The 18,531-nt window shown below is 46.2% G+C and overlaps 1 protein-coding gene across 3 annotated transcripts in view; it reads left to right on the forward strand.

Moving 5' to 3' along the window:
* Positions 1 to 18,531, forward strand: part of LOC135375679 (spatacsin-like) — a 504,414-nt gene that overhangs the window by 264,099 nt on the left and 221,784 nt on the right. For all 3 annotated transcript variants that reach the window (XM_064608337.1, XM_064608338.1, XM_064608339.1), the window contains 2 exons: positions 1,094 to 1,259; positions 8,436 to 8,620. In XM_064608337.1, coding sequence (XP_064464407.1) covers positions 1,094 to 1,259; positions 8,436 to 8,620 — 351 coding nt within the window. The remainder of the gene's footprint in view (positions 1 to 1,093; positions 1,260 to 8,435; positions 8,621 to 18,531) is intronic.

The following is an 18,531-nucleotide window of genomic DNA, read 5'->3' on the forward strand; positions in this document are numbered from 1 at the left end:
ACGTCTGGTAACAATGGGGTATCTAAGGGCGGCCTCCAGCATTGCACGCATCGGGATAGGAACAAATACATGGGAAAATGGCGACCTTGGGGGACCTGGTTGCGAACTCTTGTACATCCGTGCGTGGGAGCTCTCCGTTAGCTCGTTCTCATGGTAACTGACCAATACAGACCAACGAAACGGATACCTGTGCGTCAAAACGCATCAGGGAGGACCAACCTACAGAAGGGCGACATATGGAAGAGGGACGACTGGGCTTGTGTCTTGTGCTTGCAACTTGAGGTGTTGAACGGGCATTGGCCGTGCAGGTTCCAGGGGCGGGCCGAAACGGCGTGCAGGCAGGTGGGCCGAAGGAATGCAGCAAGGGGGCGACAGTACAGAAACCGGTTCGTGAGCTCGAAGTGTTGCCGCCAGGGGAGTGCTGGGGGAGCTAGATGGGTGAAGAATGATTGAGCCCCCAGGCGTTGCGATGGAGTCCATTGATTGAGTCGCGGTGAATTGACGTCGCCGCCTAGGGTTCCTCGGAAGAACGATGTACCGGACCTTCAGTGATGACTTCGAATGTGGCCTTGCGAAAATTCGGGATGGTACTGGGCCGAATTACGGCGAACGTGGAGCTCTTTGTTCGGTTCACAAAATATAGAGAAACTGGTGTCTGACCGGCGGTGATGGAATGTCAGCTGACAGATGTTCATCGCCTCACGCTAACACGGTGGCGGTAGAACTGGCTGCCTGGCGCACTAGCGCGCGGTAGCTGGGGCACGTCTTCATCGTCGAACACGGGTCGCCACAACATAAAGCCGGGAAATATCATTACACAAACCATCCTCATCTTTCTCCTACACTTGAGAGTGGCCACAAGGCTAGTGATGTTTCATTTTCAAGTCATGTTTCATGTGGTAACGAGAAAGCATGCCGACATTCATGTCCCTAGTCATGTCGTTCTTTCAGAAGATCTTGTGTACGCTAAGAACACGATCACATCTTTTAACTGCTCATTAGTCACGGTGTATCGCTATGCAAAAGAAAGAAAACTACATTGAGGAGTATTTGCGAGGATGAGAAGGCTCATGCTCATGGTTGATCTTTTCAGATGCCGTGATACATCCACACTTCTCTCATCCTGCTCTGATGGAGTCATGTGGACTGAAGGAGAAACTCTCCCCTACCTATTATTTCTTTCGGGGAAGACCCTGCTTCGCATATTTGAAGCATCTCACACAGCACTTGGTTGGGCAGCATACAATCAGCAGCAAAAGGTGTGTTGTCCTGAGAGAAACAATGAGTTCGACGTTTACTAAGCTGATTTGAGTGTGTTGCTGGTAGGATGACCTTCGTACCAGCAAAAATGTCTAAATGCTTAGCAAGTTTCAGAAATGAAAAAAATCTGCTCGGACTTGGTTGCATGCATTTCTCTTTCACAGCTCTTGCTCTCTGATATGCCCATACTAGAGTATTAAACGATGATTGAAAAGTGTCTGGAAGTGAACTACACTTCACTACACTACATGTTAAATGATGGTGGTACACAGTTGGATAGCTAGCGCTTTTATTCAAAAATTGCCCATCTTATGCATCTGCATGTGCCTCAAGTTCATCTACTTGGTACTTGCTAACCTTTCCATCAACCACGTATGCGTTCACACATTTACTATTCAGAGTCAGGCTATGGAATGCAATGGATGCTATGGAAAATGCGAGGAGGGTCCGAGTGCACGTCATTGTGTAGCAATAATGCTAAGAGACTGGGATACAACATATAAAAACCTTGTTTCTTTGTTAATAACGTCTCGGTAGCGAGTGCGTTGTCCGGTCTACTCCGTCCATGTCACATTTCCTTAGCACTATGTTTGTTTCTTCAATAACAGCCTTGCTTTGTCGCTTCTTAGCTAACTTACCTAGTCAAGCATTGCACAACATTTCATTCTTCTCTCTGCCCATACCTTGTTACTTTGGTATCAAATGCCTGGAGAACGCATGTCAAAGCGCTGGGTAGGGACCATGTGACATCTATTCAGGGAGCATTGCTCTGGTGTGACAGCGCCACCCTTAGCGGTATTCGACATGACAGCACGCCGACAGCGCAATGCATTCTCAGGTGGAACTGCACGTCTGCGTGGCGACCATCGTAACTACAATGGCGTGTTTCCGAAACATGAATAATGTGGAACGGTGAAGGAGCACAGTGGTGCCTCATGAGTTGAAGATGAGCTCTAATTTTGAGAAACAAAACAAAAAGAAATGTATCGGTGACGCTATCCGAACTGCCGTTATCTTGGGTTGCATTTTCTGCTTTCTTTTAATATTTTCCCAAGACACAACAGGCGTTAGTGAGCTCTTTCGCCCTCTCATATTAGAGGTGAAGGAAAGACGTGTCTCCGAAGATGCGCAATGCACAAAATAGAGAAAAAAATGGTGTTCATTCACGAATTTCTTGCGGGTGATCTATCGAACGGATTTTTGTTCTGAAAACGGAAACGGTATCAGGTGGCTGAAGGGACCAGATGTTCTCATTGGGACGATCTTGTACTTTCATAATTAAAAAGTTAATTAACGATTTTTAGGTAATTAGTCATCCGACGGTTGAGCAACAGATGGCCAAGAACGTCCGCCGGCCCAGAGATGATAGAAGTGAAAACAGGATGTCTATAGCCCTTATAGTTTTGAATGAAAAAAATCTGTATAAAAAAGACCCTGCATACCGGGTATCTCAGTTAAACCCCCGTGCTAAATAATTCGCGAACGGGTGCACCAACCGAAGAACTTCCTTTTTTACAAGTATTTGGCTTGCACAACCTACAAGCTGCGCACCGTATGAATGAGTGGGATGCTCTCAAATTCAAAAATTCGAATGAGTTTCGTAAAAAACATAACTTCTAAAGCAGGGCGCTGTCGGCATTAAAATGGGCCGTACCCCTTTTGGAACCTTCAGTGGATACCTTTTAGAGAAAAATCTGCCAAAAAAAAAAGCGGGTCATTTGTTGCAGTAATTAATTGGTTTCGGCTTACATATTTTGTCGCGGCTGCTCGCGGTGAAGCGCAAAAGGACGTAATTCATTGGTGGATAAGGGAGTTGAAAAGCGTTCTTTTGCGCTTCACCGCGACCATCCGCGACAAAAATATGTTAACCGAAACCATTTGATTACTGCAACAAATGACACGCTTTGGTGGCAGATTTTTCTCTAAAAGGTGTCCACTGAAGGTCCCAAAAGGGGCAGTACGCATTTTAATGTCGACAGCGTCCTGCTTTAGAAGTAATGGTTTTTCACGAAACTCATTTTAATTTTTATTTAAATAATGAGCGCCTCCCACTCATTCACACGGTGATCAGCTTGTAGGTGGTGTCAGACAGATAGATACTTGTAAAAAAGAGTGTTCGTCGATTGGTGCACCCGTTCGCGAATTATTGAGCCCGATGATTTAACCGAGACACCCTGTATATAGTGCACCATGTCTTAAAGGGGCGCTAAAATGCAAAAACAACCTGCTCTCACATGAAAGTCCGTGTTTCAATTAGTATAATGCAAGCAAAATTAGTTCACACAGCGCTACCGTTTAGAACAAAACCGCGATGAAAACAGAGCTGTCTTTGGCGGCAACGAATGGTATCCCGAGGAGGCAAAGGTTGGCGGCATCCAATGAGAAAGCATAATAAGCGCCCGCATACCTATCGTTTGCATTTGAAATGGGTCCGATGGTAGTGTTCTGTATATGCGCGGCATGATGCGCACTGCGGCATTGTTGAATACCGATTCACTGAATTGTAGCCCTCAACAGTTCTCGCGAATGTTCCCACTGACAGCATTTATCTTCACGTACTTTGGACAGCGACGCCACTCCGCTTCGCAACGCGTACTATGTTTTTCGCCGGGACTGCTCCATGACGTGGCACGCGTGTGCACGCGCAGCACGGACTAAAAAAACACCGACGCCCTAGCTGAAACGACGTTCACTGCTTAGCACCGAAGTAAGAAAGATCCGGTATAACTTCGATTGTGGCTCCGTAACGGAATCAGAGTTTTGAATTATGATAACAAGTACGAAATTAACATAGCGGGTAACCTAATTTGAAATGAACTTGTGTTTGCATTTTAGTGCCCTTTAATAAAACGTTATTCAGATTACTTCTGTTTACCGTTCATCAATTTCTATAAGCAAATAAAAAATCTACAGCGGAATGCGTGGAGAGCAGGCTAATGGGATGGTGTCGGGAAAGAGTCGGGAGCAAGTACCGGAAATTTCGATTGGGCCTTCGTCTTCCCAGTGTTGCAGAACGTGCGTAGGACCGTTGCCGGGAGGCGGCACGCGCTCAATTTGTCAAGATCTTCGCCCGTCATCGGTGCGCGCCGCTGCCAACGGGCTGTACCGCTTGGGAGGTGGGGCTTTGCGTACGAAGTGCGTGGAGTGAGGCATATAGACCCTGCCAGGGACAAAGTTCTATCCGTGTGGTTTCTCAACCCCTCAAGCACTTATTTCATGTCTCACAAAATTCTAGCTGGCTAACAACGGCACATTTATTTTTCTGACCCGTTTCTCCTAGCATTTGGGTCACTGAGTCTCATATTTGTAGGGGACAAAGACAAAGCCGATCTCAAGGCACGGACCTCGCGTTCGTGAGTTAGTTCAGTACGTATTTTCTGCTGCTGCCTTTGACCACAGTGCGTTGATCCTTCCACAAAGCAGTGACCCGAACGTGATTTGAACACGCAACCACCTTCTTTTTCTTGGTGATCAAGTTGATAAGGATGGCATTCGTCATCTGCTACACAAACTGGCCGCAATTCACCGGTTTCCCCAGCAGCCTGCGTGGGGACTTACAAAATTTTATCTCCGGTTCTTACTTAACTGTGCCAAGGTACCGCAGTCTCTCACCGACCTGCTATCTCAACATATAAACCCCCATGCTTCCCTTACTTGGACGGCCTCCACCTCCGCCGTTTTTCTGGAAGGCCAATACTCTATTGGCTGAAGTTACTTTGTTAGCTTACCCCCATCCATCTGCCCATACTGCCACCGTGGTAGATGCTTCAAATGCTGCAGTGGATTCAGTTCTTCAGCAGTTCGTAACGGGAGTTTGGCTCCACTGGCCTTCTTTTCCAGGGTTTTGAACACTACTCAACACTGTTACAGTATACCTTTGGCCAAGAACGCCTTGCTGCATTTGAAGCGGTCAAGTATTTCTGTTTCTTCGTCGAGGCGCGACTTTTCACAGATCACAAACCACTTATTGGAGTTTTCCGCTCACCTGGAATTGGTCTGTCAACGCGAGAGATATGTCATATATGATTTATCCTGGAATTTACATCTCACATCCACCACTCAAGCGACACTTCAATCCCGTTGCAAATGACTGATGCGCATGCCATCAACTGCGTCTGCCATACTCGATTTGCACGACCTCACATATTCTCAAGACTGTGATCCCGAGTTGTCCACGCTACCTCAGCTTTACTAACGTTTGCAATGCGTGCAGCTCCATTGATCAAAACTCACCGGTGGTGCAGTTCGGTGTCCTCCGAACAGCCACGACCTTACCTGCCGTTCTCCTTTCACCACATCGTTTTCAACCGTCTTCATAACCTCTCAAACCCTGGCATCTGCGCATCACTGTGCCTCATCTGTTCTCGCTGCGTTTGTCCTGGTATGCGTGCTGACATACGCAACTAGGTGCAGCCCTGTGCACCGTGTCAAGCCTCCAAGATCCATCGCCACAGCACTTGCCCACTTGTTGACTTTCCTATGCCGGACACTCGTTTCGAACATCTGCATCTTGGTCTCGTGGGCTGCTTACCTCCATCTCGCTGCGAGAAGTACACTGTAACAATCGCCAACTGGTTCACTCGTTGTCTCGTAGCCATTCCTATAGCAGACAGCTCGACAGAAACTGCTGCTCGAGCACTTGTTGTAGTGTGGATCGCCAGGATTGGTGTGCGATTTCGAATCACCATGACAATTCGAGTCCCGACTTTTCCAGTAGCTTTACCTGCCTTTTCGAGTAAGCTCACCTCACAACAATGCCATATCATCCCGCGGCCAACGGCCTCGTTGAACAATGGCACCATCAAATCAAGTCCACGCGTACCCCAATTCCAACAACTGAGTTATCATTTACCCTTTGTTCTTCTGTGCCTTCACCGTGTCGTTAAAGAAGACATCAAATGTTACATGGTGGAGTTAATTTACAGAGCAACCTTGGACTTGCCAGTCAATTTCCTCTCACCTACAGCTCATGACCATAAGCCTACCGTGCAATTAGTCAGCAGGTTGCGCCAAAAAATGTCCCTGCCATGCCCGGTTGCCACCAGGGTCTCCACTTCACACTTCACTTACTACGCAACCAGCCTTGATGCCTATAAGCTTGTCTTTGTCCGATGCGATGCTGTTCGGAAGTCCCCTACAGCGACTTCACGATGGTCCATTTGAGGTCCTGGAGCGCGGTGCACTGTCCTTCAGAACCAAGCTCCAGGACAGGGAATCCTGTGCTCCTATTCTCAGACAGTTTATCTACAGCCATCACACCCCTTGTCATGAAGCCGCTTCCAATGCATGTGTGTTTTCCGTTCCCTTCTCTCGCGGAGGGGGTATTGTTGAGGACAAAGCCAATCTCTATGCCCAGGCCTTGCGTTTGTGAGTGAGTTCAGTTCTCTGCTGATTCTGTTGACCACGCCACTGCGTCGATCCTTCCTTATATTCCTTTCGTCTTTTTGGCACATTACTATGCCCATAGCTGGAGGTGTGAGCGTGTGCGGTTATACCCGCGGATCCGCGCGAGTAACCTATCGTGGCTTGCAGATAGGAATCTAACATTTTGAAAACTGCGCAGCTCTGCAGTTCGCGTGCAAATTCGCATTTTACCCGCATATAAGTAATTAGTGCCTCTGCCGACGTCCCCCCATGTGGAGCCACAATTAACGCCAAGGATTCAAAATGGTGTCGAAGTTGTCATCCCTTTTGAACAATGTGGTCTGCTTTTTCGCCATGTGGTCTGTGTCCTACAAATACAGTGACTGCGGATGTGCGGATATACTCAATATCCGCACGGTTGCAGATACAACAATTTCAACTAGCTTGCTTGCCTATGTCAATATAGTCACAATATAATGCCTGAACTTTGCTGAAGTTCTTCCAATATTTTCACAAGTAGTAAAGCTAGATATGCAAACACCTCAAAGAAGAAAGTATGGACAGACGAGACGTCAGGCGGTTGAGGCACAAACACTTCGAGCACTGAGCTCGAACCTTTATTCACGTGGTGGCGGAGCACCGGGCTTCTTCCTCCTCGCCACAGTACCCCTCCCCTCAGAAGCGACGGGGGCGCTCCAGGATACGCGCTTGGGTCGTCTAGAAGAGCCAGGGTTAGGCCTGACAGTGTCGGCGAGGGAAAAGGGGGCGTTGGGGTGGACGAGTCAGTGAAAGCGTGCTTAAGTCTCTCGATGGCAGTGGTTTCGCGGCGCCCGTTGTAGTCGAGAACGTAGTACTTGGGGCGGCGGTCCAAGCCGTGGTAGGGGCCACTGTAAGGGGGTTGTAGGGACTTCCGTAGGGCGTCCGTCCGTCCGGATGAAAGGTGTGGGGGGACGAACGTTTTGTATGGCTGATGTGCTCTGGTGGGAGTGGGTTTGACATGAGAGAAGTGCCTGCGAAGGTGGTCAATGTAGTCAGTGGGCGCAACATGAGTGGGGGCCGAGGCGTCGAAGAACTGCGAGGGGCGAGAACGGTTGGTGCCATAGACGAGCTCCGCAGACGTACAGCCAAGGTATTCCTTCCACGAGGTGCGAAGTCTGAGTATATACGATTAATTGGAGCGGTCCTCGTAGGCCATAATTGCCGCCTCGAGGTGTCTGTGCAGCCGTTCGACTATTCCATTGGCGCTGGGGTGATAAGCCGCAGTCCGGCAACGATTCGTACCAAGCAATTGCGAGAGTCCAGTAAAGAGGCGAGATTCGAACTGCCTTCCTCTGTCCATGGTTATCTGGGAAGGAACACCGAAACGCGATATCCAAGAAGAGAGGAAGGCACGCGCGACGGTGTCGGCCGTGCAATCTTGCATGGGAACGACCTCGGGCCATCGGGTGTATCGAATGACGCACGACGACAGGTAGCGGTGGCCGCACGTTCGCGCTCCCTATCCGCGATCCAGCTTTTTACAATTGACGTGGGTAGTCAGTGGGTAGAGCATCGCCCCTGACGATCAAAATTCCATTCATCATCATCTCAAAATAAAGTTGTTGTTTGCACAATGTTGTTGTTTGTTGTGTTGTGTTGTGTGAAGGGCAGTCTGTCAACTGACCTCAGACGAGCCTTTCTTTGAATGTGTTTGCGTTACTAACGAAAGCACTATTGGCTCTGACCAGCAGGTCGCTTCCAACATCTCTCATTGCCTGTGATTTGATATAGAATTTTGGTCTGTCAATAATATTGTCTTATAACGTTTTCAGGCTTAAAGCAGCTTTGAAGGCAGCTTTGCGAATGACCCATCTCCATTTCGAAGATCCCTTGGTTGTAGCTTCCTGCGTGACATTTCTAGAACTGTCAGGCACCGACTCCGTGGCGCTGCGAGTGGACGTACAGTGTGCGCGCATGCTCCGAGAATCCGGGAATACCTCCCAACAGAAAAGTATAGGCAAGTACAATCCCGTGGAACTGTCGCATTTAAACGTCACTAACGCTGAGGCTTTGTAAAGGTAAGGTGAAATTCCAGACCTGGTATGTACAAAATCGCTTTTGTCTAGTATATGAACGCTTTTAAAATGAAATTACGCTCATAGTTGAGAAACCGCGCCTTTGTTATTTAGTCTGCGTGGAAGCGATGCAGAGATTTTTGAAGGCAATGCACAGCTTATCGGATTTAAAAAAAAATAAAGTATTGTGTCATTTGGACACCAACTGGAATGAACTGGAATGTCGCGGACAGATCTGTGACCGTTTGTGGTTAATAGCCAGTGTTGGGATAAAGCAATGTGCATTCGGGAGTGGAGCCATTGTATGGGCTAAACGCTTCTTGAAGAAAGATGAAAGTCACTGAAAAGGTTAGCCAGCTGTAGGGATCGAACCCACATCTTCTGGATTACCGGTCCAGGGCTCTACCAATTGAGCTAAGCTAACACGCCTCTCCAGCGACTTTCGGGGTGCGTTAGCTGAAGGGACGACAAACCAGCCACTCACTCTCACTAACCCTCCTTTTCACTCATACATTTTTTGCTCACTCATACACACATTCATACGACGGAAATCGACGCAAGCGGCACCTGTTGAACAAGAGAGAAACTGATGTTCTGAGGCTGGAACAATCTGTCCCCTGTATCTGTCCCCTCTATGTTGTTCCAGCCTCAGAACATCAGTTTCTCTCTTTCTCGCTTTTTGAAGGTTCTCCGAACCGCTGCTTATGCTGCACGATCCACTTGCTGGTCACTAGAACGCGGACAAAATATGCACTAAAAACTCTCGAAATATGCATTATGAAGAGAAAATCTTAGAAATAGTGTATACAGTATAAATACTCAATATATGCAATGTTTTTCATTGCTCTTGGTATGAAAGCAGTGCACAAAATACCTGTTTTCTTTTTTTTTTTCAGGTAAAGTGGGTACTTTATTAGGGATGACATCATAAAATAGAGCCACCTTCGTGCTGCAGCTCACAACAAATAATACTCGCGCCACAGATATAAATCATGGCTTTGCTTTCGTGATTGATCAAATAGCGTAAACGCAGGCAAGCTGGTGGACGAAACCCATGACAAAACAAGCCTCAGCATGGGCAACGTGAAAAACACGAACATATACACGTATGTTTATGTTTTTCGTGTTGACCATGCTCAGGCTTGTTTCGGCATGGCTTTGCGTTCTGCACTGCATCATGCCGATTGAAATGCGAACTCCGTCCGTCTTCGGAACGGTAGTGTGGCAAGGGTGAAGTACGGCCCATCGGCCATGCACGCACCGCACCTCACCTCACCTCACCTCACTTCACTTCACCGAAAGATCAAGGGCGGATCCAGACCCTCGGTTTGTGTGTGGGGGGCTTCTTTGTCGGAGTGACGTGATGTGTGATGAGTGACACAGTGATACACGGGTCCGACACAATAAATTTGTCTTTCGAGTCTTTCGTGAATAAGTCAAACTCGCTGACATTGCGAAAAGGATTGAATGTTTCAAATGAGGTTATGTCTCGAATCGCATACAGAGTAGATGGAAGATTCGGTATGCATTAGAAATTGCTTGTTAAATAATTCAGTAAAGTTACAATTATATAACATTGAGTGTAATTCTGGAAATAATTAATTACTAGAATGTAATTAATTGCAGCAAGTGAATTACTTGTAATTAACTACTTTATAGGTCAGCAATAGTTCTCCCGGGGTTAGAGCGTCGGGGGTGTTCTCTCTGTCACTTCAGGGACGCTGTATCTTTTCCTAAAGTTGCGTTTAGTTGAGGACTGCTTAGGAAAACAGACCGCAGCAACTGCAGAACATGTGGGTATCTTGTTGGGCACTCCAGCTGAGGCCACATAGAAACACCTCAGATAGGCCCTGACAGTGTAGATATCGGCCACATCTCTGTGATCGTGAAGCTTGGGATCCAGCAGCAACAAGGTTTGGGGACATATATAGGGTGTTTCAGCAAACGTGATAAAAATCGTTTTATTGTATGAACGACGCTGTTTATCTCGAGGGAGGTGTTGCTATTATTTCTGAGCATTTTGATCAAATTTAATTCGCGAGAAATTGAATTTTCCAATATCTCCGAAATTTGCAAAGTCAACCTCACGTTCTTTTGACAGAAACAGAAGGCGCACGTCGGATTTATCCCATTGCGTTGCAAAATACATTCGCTACTACTTTGGTAATAACAAAAAAAAAGAAAAGAAAAAAAAAGAAAATCGTTGCGAAAACCGTCGTTTCGTAGCGTCGTTTTGCGCACTGCCAGACGCGTACGAAATGCGACAGCACTGCAACAGACGAAGAGCGGTCCCTGTGCTGTGACGATTTGCGTGCGGCTGAACGGCAAGCCCGACCATAGGTCGCCATGAGCCTCGTGCAGAAACACGGCTTTCGTCTGCAAACTCCTTCGCTGCTTTTTGATGTTACTGAAGCTGTACTCTTTGGTGCGCATTTCTGAGCATCTGGCTGAGTGTAATTGCCGCACGCTTTGCCGCCTCCTGGCACTAGTGAGTTTCGCGCATCCTACGCTATCGCCTTTTCCTATGTAAGGGATAATATTGGTGGTTCTGCGCACGGGCAAAACAGAGTTTCGCGCATTGCGCTGAACCATGACGCTATACTTACGTACGCTATCGCCTTTGCGTACCTTAAGAGGGCATACCAGCTCTCCGTTCCAATGTATTTCCTATGGCACATTTTGTATGCTTTTTCTCGGTAACCGCCGCGCAGATTTTGACGCGGGTGCTTTTATCATAAAGTGGAAGACGAGATGAAGAGAATTATGCTACTAGATTTATCAGACATGTCGTATGTATTTTACAGCGACGTCACGAATGCGAAAAAAATACACAATTTTTCTCCTCCCTCTGTGAACAGGTTTTTATTAAACTTCTATAGCCACTTCGAAAAAAACTTTCCATTTACTTTCTCTGGAAATATTTCAGGAATCGATAGACATCTAATTTATATGTCTACCAGTTTCCGTTTTTATAAAAAAGCATGAAATGTGAGTACGGATAAATACCGTCTCAAAGTCCCGTAAACCGCGTCATTCTGTGTCGCCGTCTAGCAGTAGCACAGGAAAAACCGCGCGGGACAATTTGACCGTACCCATCGCCAACCATGTGGCGCGCACGCGCACCGTAGTGCTCACTCTCTCCTCTTTTCTTTCATGGGCAGCTGACTTAGGGCATGGCATTGGAGGCCAGAACAAAAGCTTACTTAGCTGCTCGTAAAGGGATTATCATCAGCCAGCATTGTCGGGGGGGGGGGGGTGACGTTTGGTAGACGAGCCAGCATTGTCGCGGCCCGTGTAAAAGACCACCGAGACCAACAAACCTCTTCTTTTTTCGGTGGGCTTATAGAGAAGTGAGATGAGTTTATTAGCTTCACATGAAACGTCAATTTGCTCGATTTTGCCGTTTCGGGTTTGTGCTTACTCAGTCAACTGTCTCGTAAGGCTAACGAGAATCTCTCGTATTTACGGTTAGTGGAAGGCCGACTTCACAAACATTCCAGTAACGTTCAACAGGACTGCCCTGTAATGTTCGTAATGTTGAAACAGCCAGCAAGCGGATTACACACAGATAAACGTTTCTTAGGATAACGGCACTTAGAACTGCAGATTTATTTGTTGTTTCTCTTTCTTTCTTTTATTGATCGATTTATTTTTATTTTTGTCTTTTTTTTTCATGAACGCTCCACGTGAACCAATAAGAAAAATCCATCAAGCGGCCGCTGCACAATTATTTCCGCAATGAGCAACAGTCTTTTCCGGAACCCAAATTCATGTTCGTGAAGCAAGGAAAACCAACGACAACCAACGACAGCGACGGTGGAGAGGGGATATATTTATTAGACGAAAAGGAAAAAAAAAGAAAGAAAACAGGCTAAAGGTCAGCAAAACGGGACGTCGGCTTGCTATTCCGGAAATACATAAATAAAAAAAAAATAAGAGATAAATGAAACGGACGCGACGGAACAGCACGTTAGTTAGTTGATTGTTAGGTTAGTAAAAGTTCGGTGTTTGCATTTTCATAATCAGGTTAGTCTAAGTGGGCTTTGGAAGTTTCCGCGCAGAAATAGCCAGATAACATTTATTTACAGTGGTTTATTTTTCAACGGGGACTTCGATCACGTTATTTTGAGATACGGCCAATTTTTCGATACCGGTTCCCTGGATTTTCCATCTTTTGACAATCCTTGCTAGTTGCACGTTGGATGATCCATAACCGGGTGGCAATCATAAGGCTGAAACTCATAAGGCGGAATTATCAGAAGGCCGAAAATCAAAGGCCGAAAAATCAAAACACCGAACAATCACAAGGCCGAAAACCAGAAGACCGAAAAATCAAAACACCGAACAATCAGAAGGCCGAAAATTCAGAAAACCGAACTATCAGAAGACCGAAATATAAGGAACCCAGGATACGAAAACTTTTATTCCAACTGCGATAAAAAATTAGCTCTACAAATTAAGTAGGATAGACTTGTTGTGAATTCATACAGCAAATAAATTATTTTACCGAACTTCGCGTTAATAACGTACTTTCGATCACTTAGGGGAAAACAAAAAGGAAAAGTAGACATATGAACCACTGTGTTATTGTATGTGTTTATTTTACACAATAGCAATAAGTTAAAATGAAAAATTACGAGCTATGCGATGACATTTCCCATTCTCATCCCATTTTCAACAACGGCTTCAACCTCAGTCATTCCTAAGGTGGTGAGGGCAACTGTGCTTTACAGCCTTCCTATTCTGCACAGGATATCAACAACTTCATTAAATACACTTCGGTCCCTGTTTGCTCGAAGCCTTCGTCGATGCCTCGGAGTTCCAAGAATGGCTGAAACACGGCAAGTACTGGCTGAAGCTGGTGAGCTCCCGATTGAAGTTCTCCGTGAACGGGAAACGGCTCGGCACTACCTCCGTTTGCGTGCTCACATTCCCCGCTACTCAGGAAAATTCGATACCGCCCTGAAAGCGACTTCTATCGAGTAGCGCAGAGGACACGCCAGTCTCTCACTGGCTTCATAACTAAGGACACTATACCGCCGGAAGCCCCCTGGTCTCTACCGGTACCGCCCACTTTTGTACGCCTCCCAAACGTTCTGGAAAGAAGAGATCAGGTCCCCCCTCAAGTCCTCCGAGCCAGTTTTCATGCTCTGGTAGACGAGCAGTTTTCTACGTTTACGGCAGCATATACTGATGGCGCATCCCGAAACAACAAGTCCGCCTCAGCCTTCGTCATTCCATCCGAAGGCGTCGTGCACGGAAGACGCCTCTCACATCCAACCTCCTCCACAGCTGCGGAACTCTATGTCATCCTTTTCTTTCTACAACACATCGCTGATTTTCCACCCCGGGAATGGGCAGTCTTTACAGACTCCAAATCTGCCCTTCAAGCAATTGAAAATTCCGGAATACGAGGCCCATCCGCACCCCTAGTCACAGACGTGCTAATGGCTTACCACACTATCTACGCCGCAGACCACAGGCTAGTTCTCCAGTGGGTTCCAGCCCATTGTGGTGTCGTGGGGAACGAGCAGGCCGACAGCGCCGCAGAAGCAGCACTCTCGTATCGGAAACGGACCCGCATTGTTCTGCTGAGAGGAGACCGCCGTTCCATTCTGCGACGCCTAGTGACACTCCTGGCTTCCCGCCAACGGACAACCGACATTCTTCCCCCCTCTATGTTGAACAGAGTTGATCCCACGCTCGCTTTCCGCATGCCACGAAACACCTCTCGTCAAGATGCTGCATTAATCCACCGAATGCGCCTCGATGTGGCCTTTACAGCTCAGTGGCGTTACCGCCTGAGACAAGTTGACTCTCCCACCTGCTGCCACTGTGGTGCCCTTGAGGATCTGGAGCACATTCTTCTTCATTGCCCTCACTACGAACCTTCCCGAACCACACTCTCCGAGTCTCTTCGTCAGCTGGACTCTCGCCCTTTCTCCCTATCGAAATTGCTTGGTCCCTGGCCCAATCCAGCCCAGCAACGCTTTGCGCTCAAAGCTCTTCTGAAATTTCTGGACACCATCGGACAACGATCGTTATTGTGAAGGGGCTCGTTATTTTATTCCCCCCATTCCATCCAGCAATGGGGTAGAGTGTCGCCTGTGGCGATGAAACTCCCCACTCTCCATGGTCGAAAATAAAGTTGTTGTTTTGTCATTCCTAAAACCACTTCCCTATCATCAGCTCTGACTCAAAACCGCACCTAATTGTTCGGCCTTTCGATAAGTAGGGTGAGTAGCCGAGTGAATGACCTGGGACAACTGATGACTATTCTGGAAGAAATCATATACTGTGCTCCTGTGTCAAGGGACAAGCGTGGTCATTATACAGTTCTTGAAATAGAACGGTACAGAAAATTGCAGGCGAAGCAAAAATGAAAGAAATCCTACAGATCTCTTCATAGAGATCTTATATAGGGGTAAATCAACGATGAACATTAAAGGGACGTTCGCCTGGAGTTTGGCAGCGCGACACTAGCGCCGCGTTTCTGCCCTGGTGGTACAGGGAGGCAAAGTTTCAAAGTAGACTCGTCGGGCGACGAATGTGATTACGTGCGCTGTGAACGACCTTCCACCTGCTTCCGTGTAATATCTGAGAATGTACGGCCCGTGGAACGGGAAAAATAAAAGCATGGACCACGTTACCGTTATAAAATGTACGAACTGCACAAAGAACACCGGAGCGTACCTGTATCATATCTGTTTTTCTGTTATTTTTTGCATTCAAACTCAAGCTGATAGCTGTGTGATTGTGCAAGCTTATAAACTTGAGCTGTTCGGTCTTTTGTATCTGTTTCGTGCTCCACGCTCAGTTTTTTTTTTTTTTTTTTTTTTGTATAATGAATTTTGTCCAGCAGCTCGTCTGCGTCTACGCCATTCTGTCGTAGACGTAGACCGATGCGTAGACCTATGCCTGGGGCTGCGTAGTACTATGTGAGAATCATGAGTAATGTGGATTACGCATTAATTTTTTTTTATTATTAGTTACATATTCTACAGATATAGGTGGAACAAATTCTTAGGCAGCGAGTGCTTGGCAAGCATAGGAGAAGTATGAGATGTCACGAGCGCATGTAAATCCCAAAATGATCAGACCTGTGCAGGATCCACCGGGAGTCATTGCAATTGGTCATTGGATTATGAAAGTTGTTTGTACTCGAGACATGTCTCTCATTAAGTTACCGCCTCAAAGCCAATAATCTCAGCCACAAAGACATTTAAATTTTTGTTCTGATGATTGTTCTGATCTGACTCCCATATTATTCTCTTTCGAAACAGTCACAGATATGTGATAAGTGGTTTCGAGTAAGCAAAGAGGGAATGTAACGCTGATAAAAAGACCAAACTACTGGCTACTGACAAGTATGCATAGTGCTCGCTCCGTTCATTTTATAAATCATTACTCCACAGGCTCTCACACCTTCTTCGTAAGCCCGAGCAAAACATTTGAAACCAGAGATATTCAACTGTATGCATTCATGGTTTATTCTTCAGTTAGGTTTCGCTCAGAGCTAGTAGATCTACGGTATCTGGGGAGCACCGGCATTTTACTCGTATTTCGAGCTTTTCCGATAATATTCTGCCATGCGCAAAAAACGCGCCGCTATTGACGGTTTCCCTTCTTCCGACTTGATGGGGAAACAATCCCCGGTCTCTTTTGCCTTATAAAAATCGCAACACAGCTTGGCCATTTTGACACAGCACATACCATGTGCGTGATCAGAGAACACGCTACTTTGGAAAACCTAGCACTATCGCCACAAGTGGCGCTGACTGCCGTAATCAGGAGCGCCCTCTGGCCCAGCCCAACAACCCTATAGCAAGCGATTCAGACGGTTGCTTGTTCAAATCACGTTCGGGTCACCAAATGTAGAGAAACGCCATCTCCTCTACAATTCATTCAGTGCGTGGTACAAGTCATTCACTGGTATTCACCAAGGAGGCACTTTTTTTTTGTAGTAAATATGTTGTAGATTTTTTTCTCTAGCCAGTCTATTTCTGAGCACCAAATGCTACGCATTCTAAGTATTCTATTTCTGATACAAGAGTCAGGAAACTTTTTTATAATCTTATGAGAAGAACAGTCCCATTCTCAGGGTCTTCTGTCTGTTTGGCCTTTCCATTTTCGGCCTTCTGATTTTCTGCCTTTTAACTTTCGGCCTTATGATTTTTCGGCCCTCTGCCTTTCAGCCTTCTGACAGTTCGGAGTTATGATTTTTCGGCCTTTTGACTTTCGGCCTTATGATAGTTCGGCGTTATGATTTTTCGGCCTTTTGGCATTGGGCCTTCTGATAGTTCGGCGTTATGATTTTCGGTCTTCTGATAGGCTTCCCCCAAAACCTGTACCCGTCTGTCTTTGCACGGCGAACAAAGGGCCGAGGCCTTCTGAGGAAGATAAGGAAAAGCTCCGGGTCACTGGGGATTCTCCGCTGAACTAGTGTCTACGCTGAACGAAAGGTCTGGTGTAATGTGAAGTACCCTGTGAAAACCAAGGAGTGTCTAAAAATATAGTACTGAAGTTTCCGGGTAATAATCAGCGCAATTATGAGACGGAAATCGTGCTCCGAGACCTCGTCGCGCGTCAAGTTCCTTTCATTTTATCTTGTTGATTTATACATGAAGATGGAGTTCAAGGAGTTTTAGCAGCTTCCTCCTTCTCCTTTTTTCTTGTTCCTTTTTTTTTTCTTGAATAGTTGTTGCTAAATGCATTGCATTTATTTAGGCTGATTGAGCCTATCAAAAGGCCGAAAATCATAACGCCGAACTATCAAAAGGCCGAAAGCCAAAAGACAAAAAAATCATAACGCCGAACTGTCAGAAGGCTGAAAATGGAAAGGCCAAAGAGACACAGGGTGAGCACTCCAGTGAATGACCACTGAATGGGGTGGTGTAGATTATGAAAAAGTTTTGTGGCTATTGTATTAGAAATCAAATAACTGGAATGCATAGCATTTGGTGCTCGCAAATAGACTAGCCAGCGAAGATGAAAAACAATAATCTAGAACATGTTTATTACAAAAAGAAAGTGTGTGGTGGGTAAAGTGAGGAAAATTGTGCATTAAAAGCCCTAGAAATATAGATGCAAGTAAGAACTGAAATCTAGACAGCCGATGAAGCACATCACAGCCGACCGAGTGTAATCGTTCGGTTTGCGGATTTGTTGAAATTGGGAGACATAGGGTTCTTTTTTCTTTTTTTTATGTGTTAATAATGAGTAGTTAAATCTTCATTCCATTCAACAAGCAACATAAAATGGATGTAGTTCGCTGCATTAGTTCGCTAGCGATATCGTTCGCTAGATGCTAGTATTTCTCTACCGTCGGTCAGACACAGGTGTTACAGTTGTCCTTACATCTTTTTCTGGGCCGATGTTTATGGGTTATAAAAGCTCTACACCCACTTATTCAGGTGTTTCATTGCGGTTTTATTGCATTGAAAATACGGTTCATCAACATGGAAAGTATTAGACAACAACTACTACATCATTGTCTGACCGCAACCAACAACAAAACAGAACTTTACATGAAAATACTAGTATTCCGGTTGAGTTGGGAACTACGTCCGACGATATCCACGTTCAACGAGCGTGAAGTCAGAGCCTCAGGATAGTGGGCATTTGCGTTTCATTTCATTGATACGAATCCAGAAGGTAATGCGTCATTGCGCTCCGTATTCTGTAGTACTCCCCTTTATAAAAGAACGCGAAATAGAAGAACATAGCTGCCACAAATAAGTAGAAGGTAGCAGGACCTTGGAATATCACCAGTGATGAATCACTGATTTCATCAAGATTTGAGACTGAATCATCAAGAGACTGAATCATCAAGAGACTGAAGAGACTGAATCAT

The sequence above is a fragment of the Ornithodoros turicata genome, unplaced genomic scaffold (genome assembly GCF_037126465.1).
Source record: "Ornithodoros turicata isolate Travis unplaced genomic scaffold, ASM3712646v1 ctg00000915.1, whole genome shotgun sequence".
NCBI classification, from domain to species: domain Eukaryota; kingdom Metazoa; phylum Arthropoda; class Arachnida; order Ixodida; family Argasidae; genus Ornithodoros; species Ornithodoros turicata.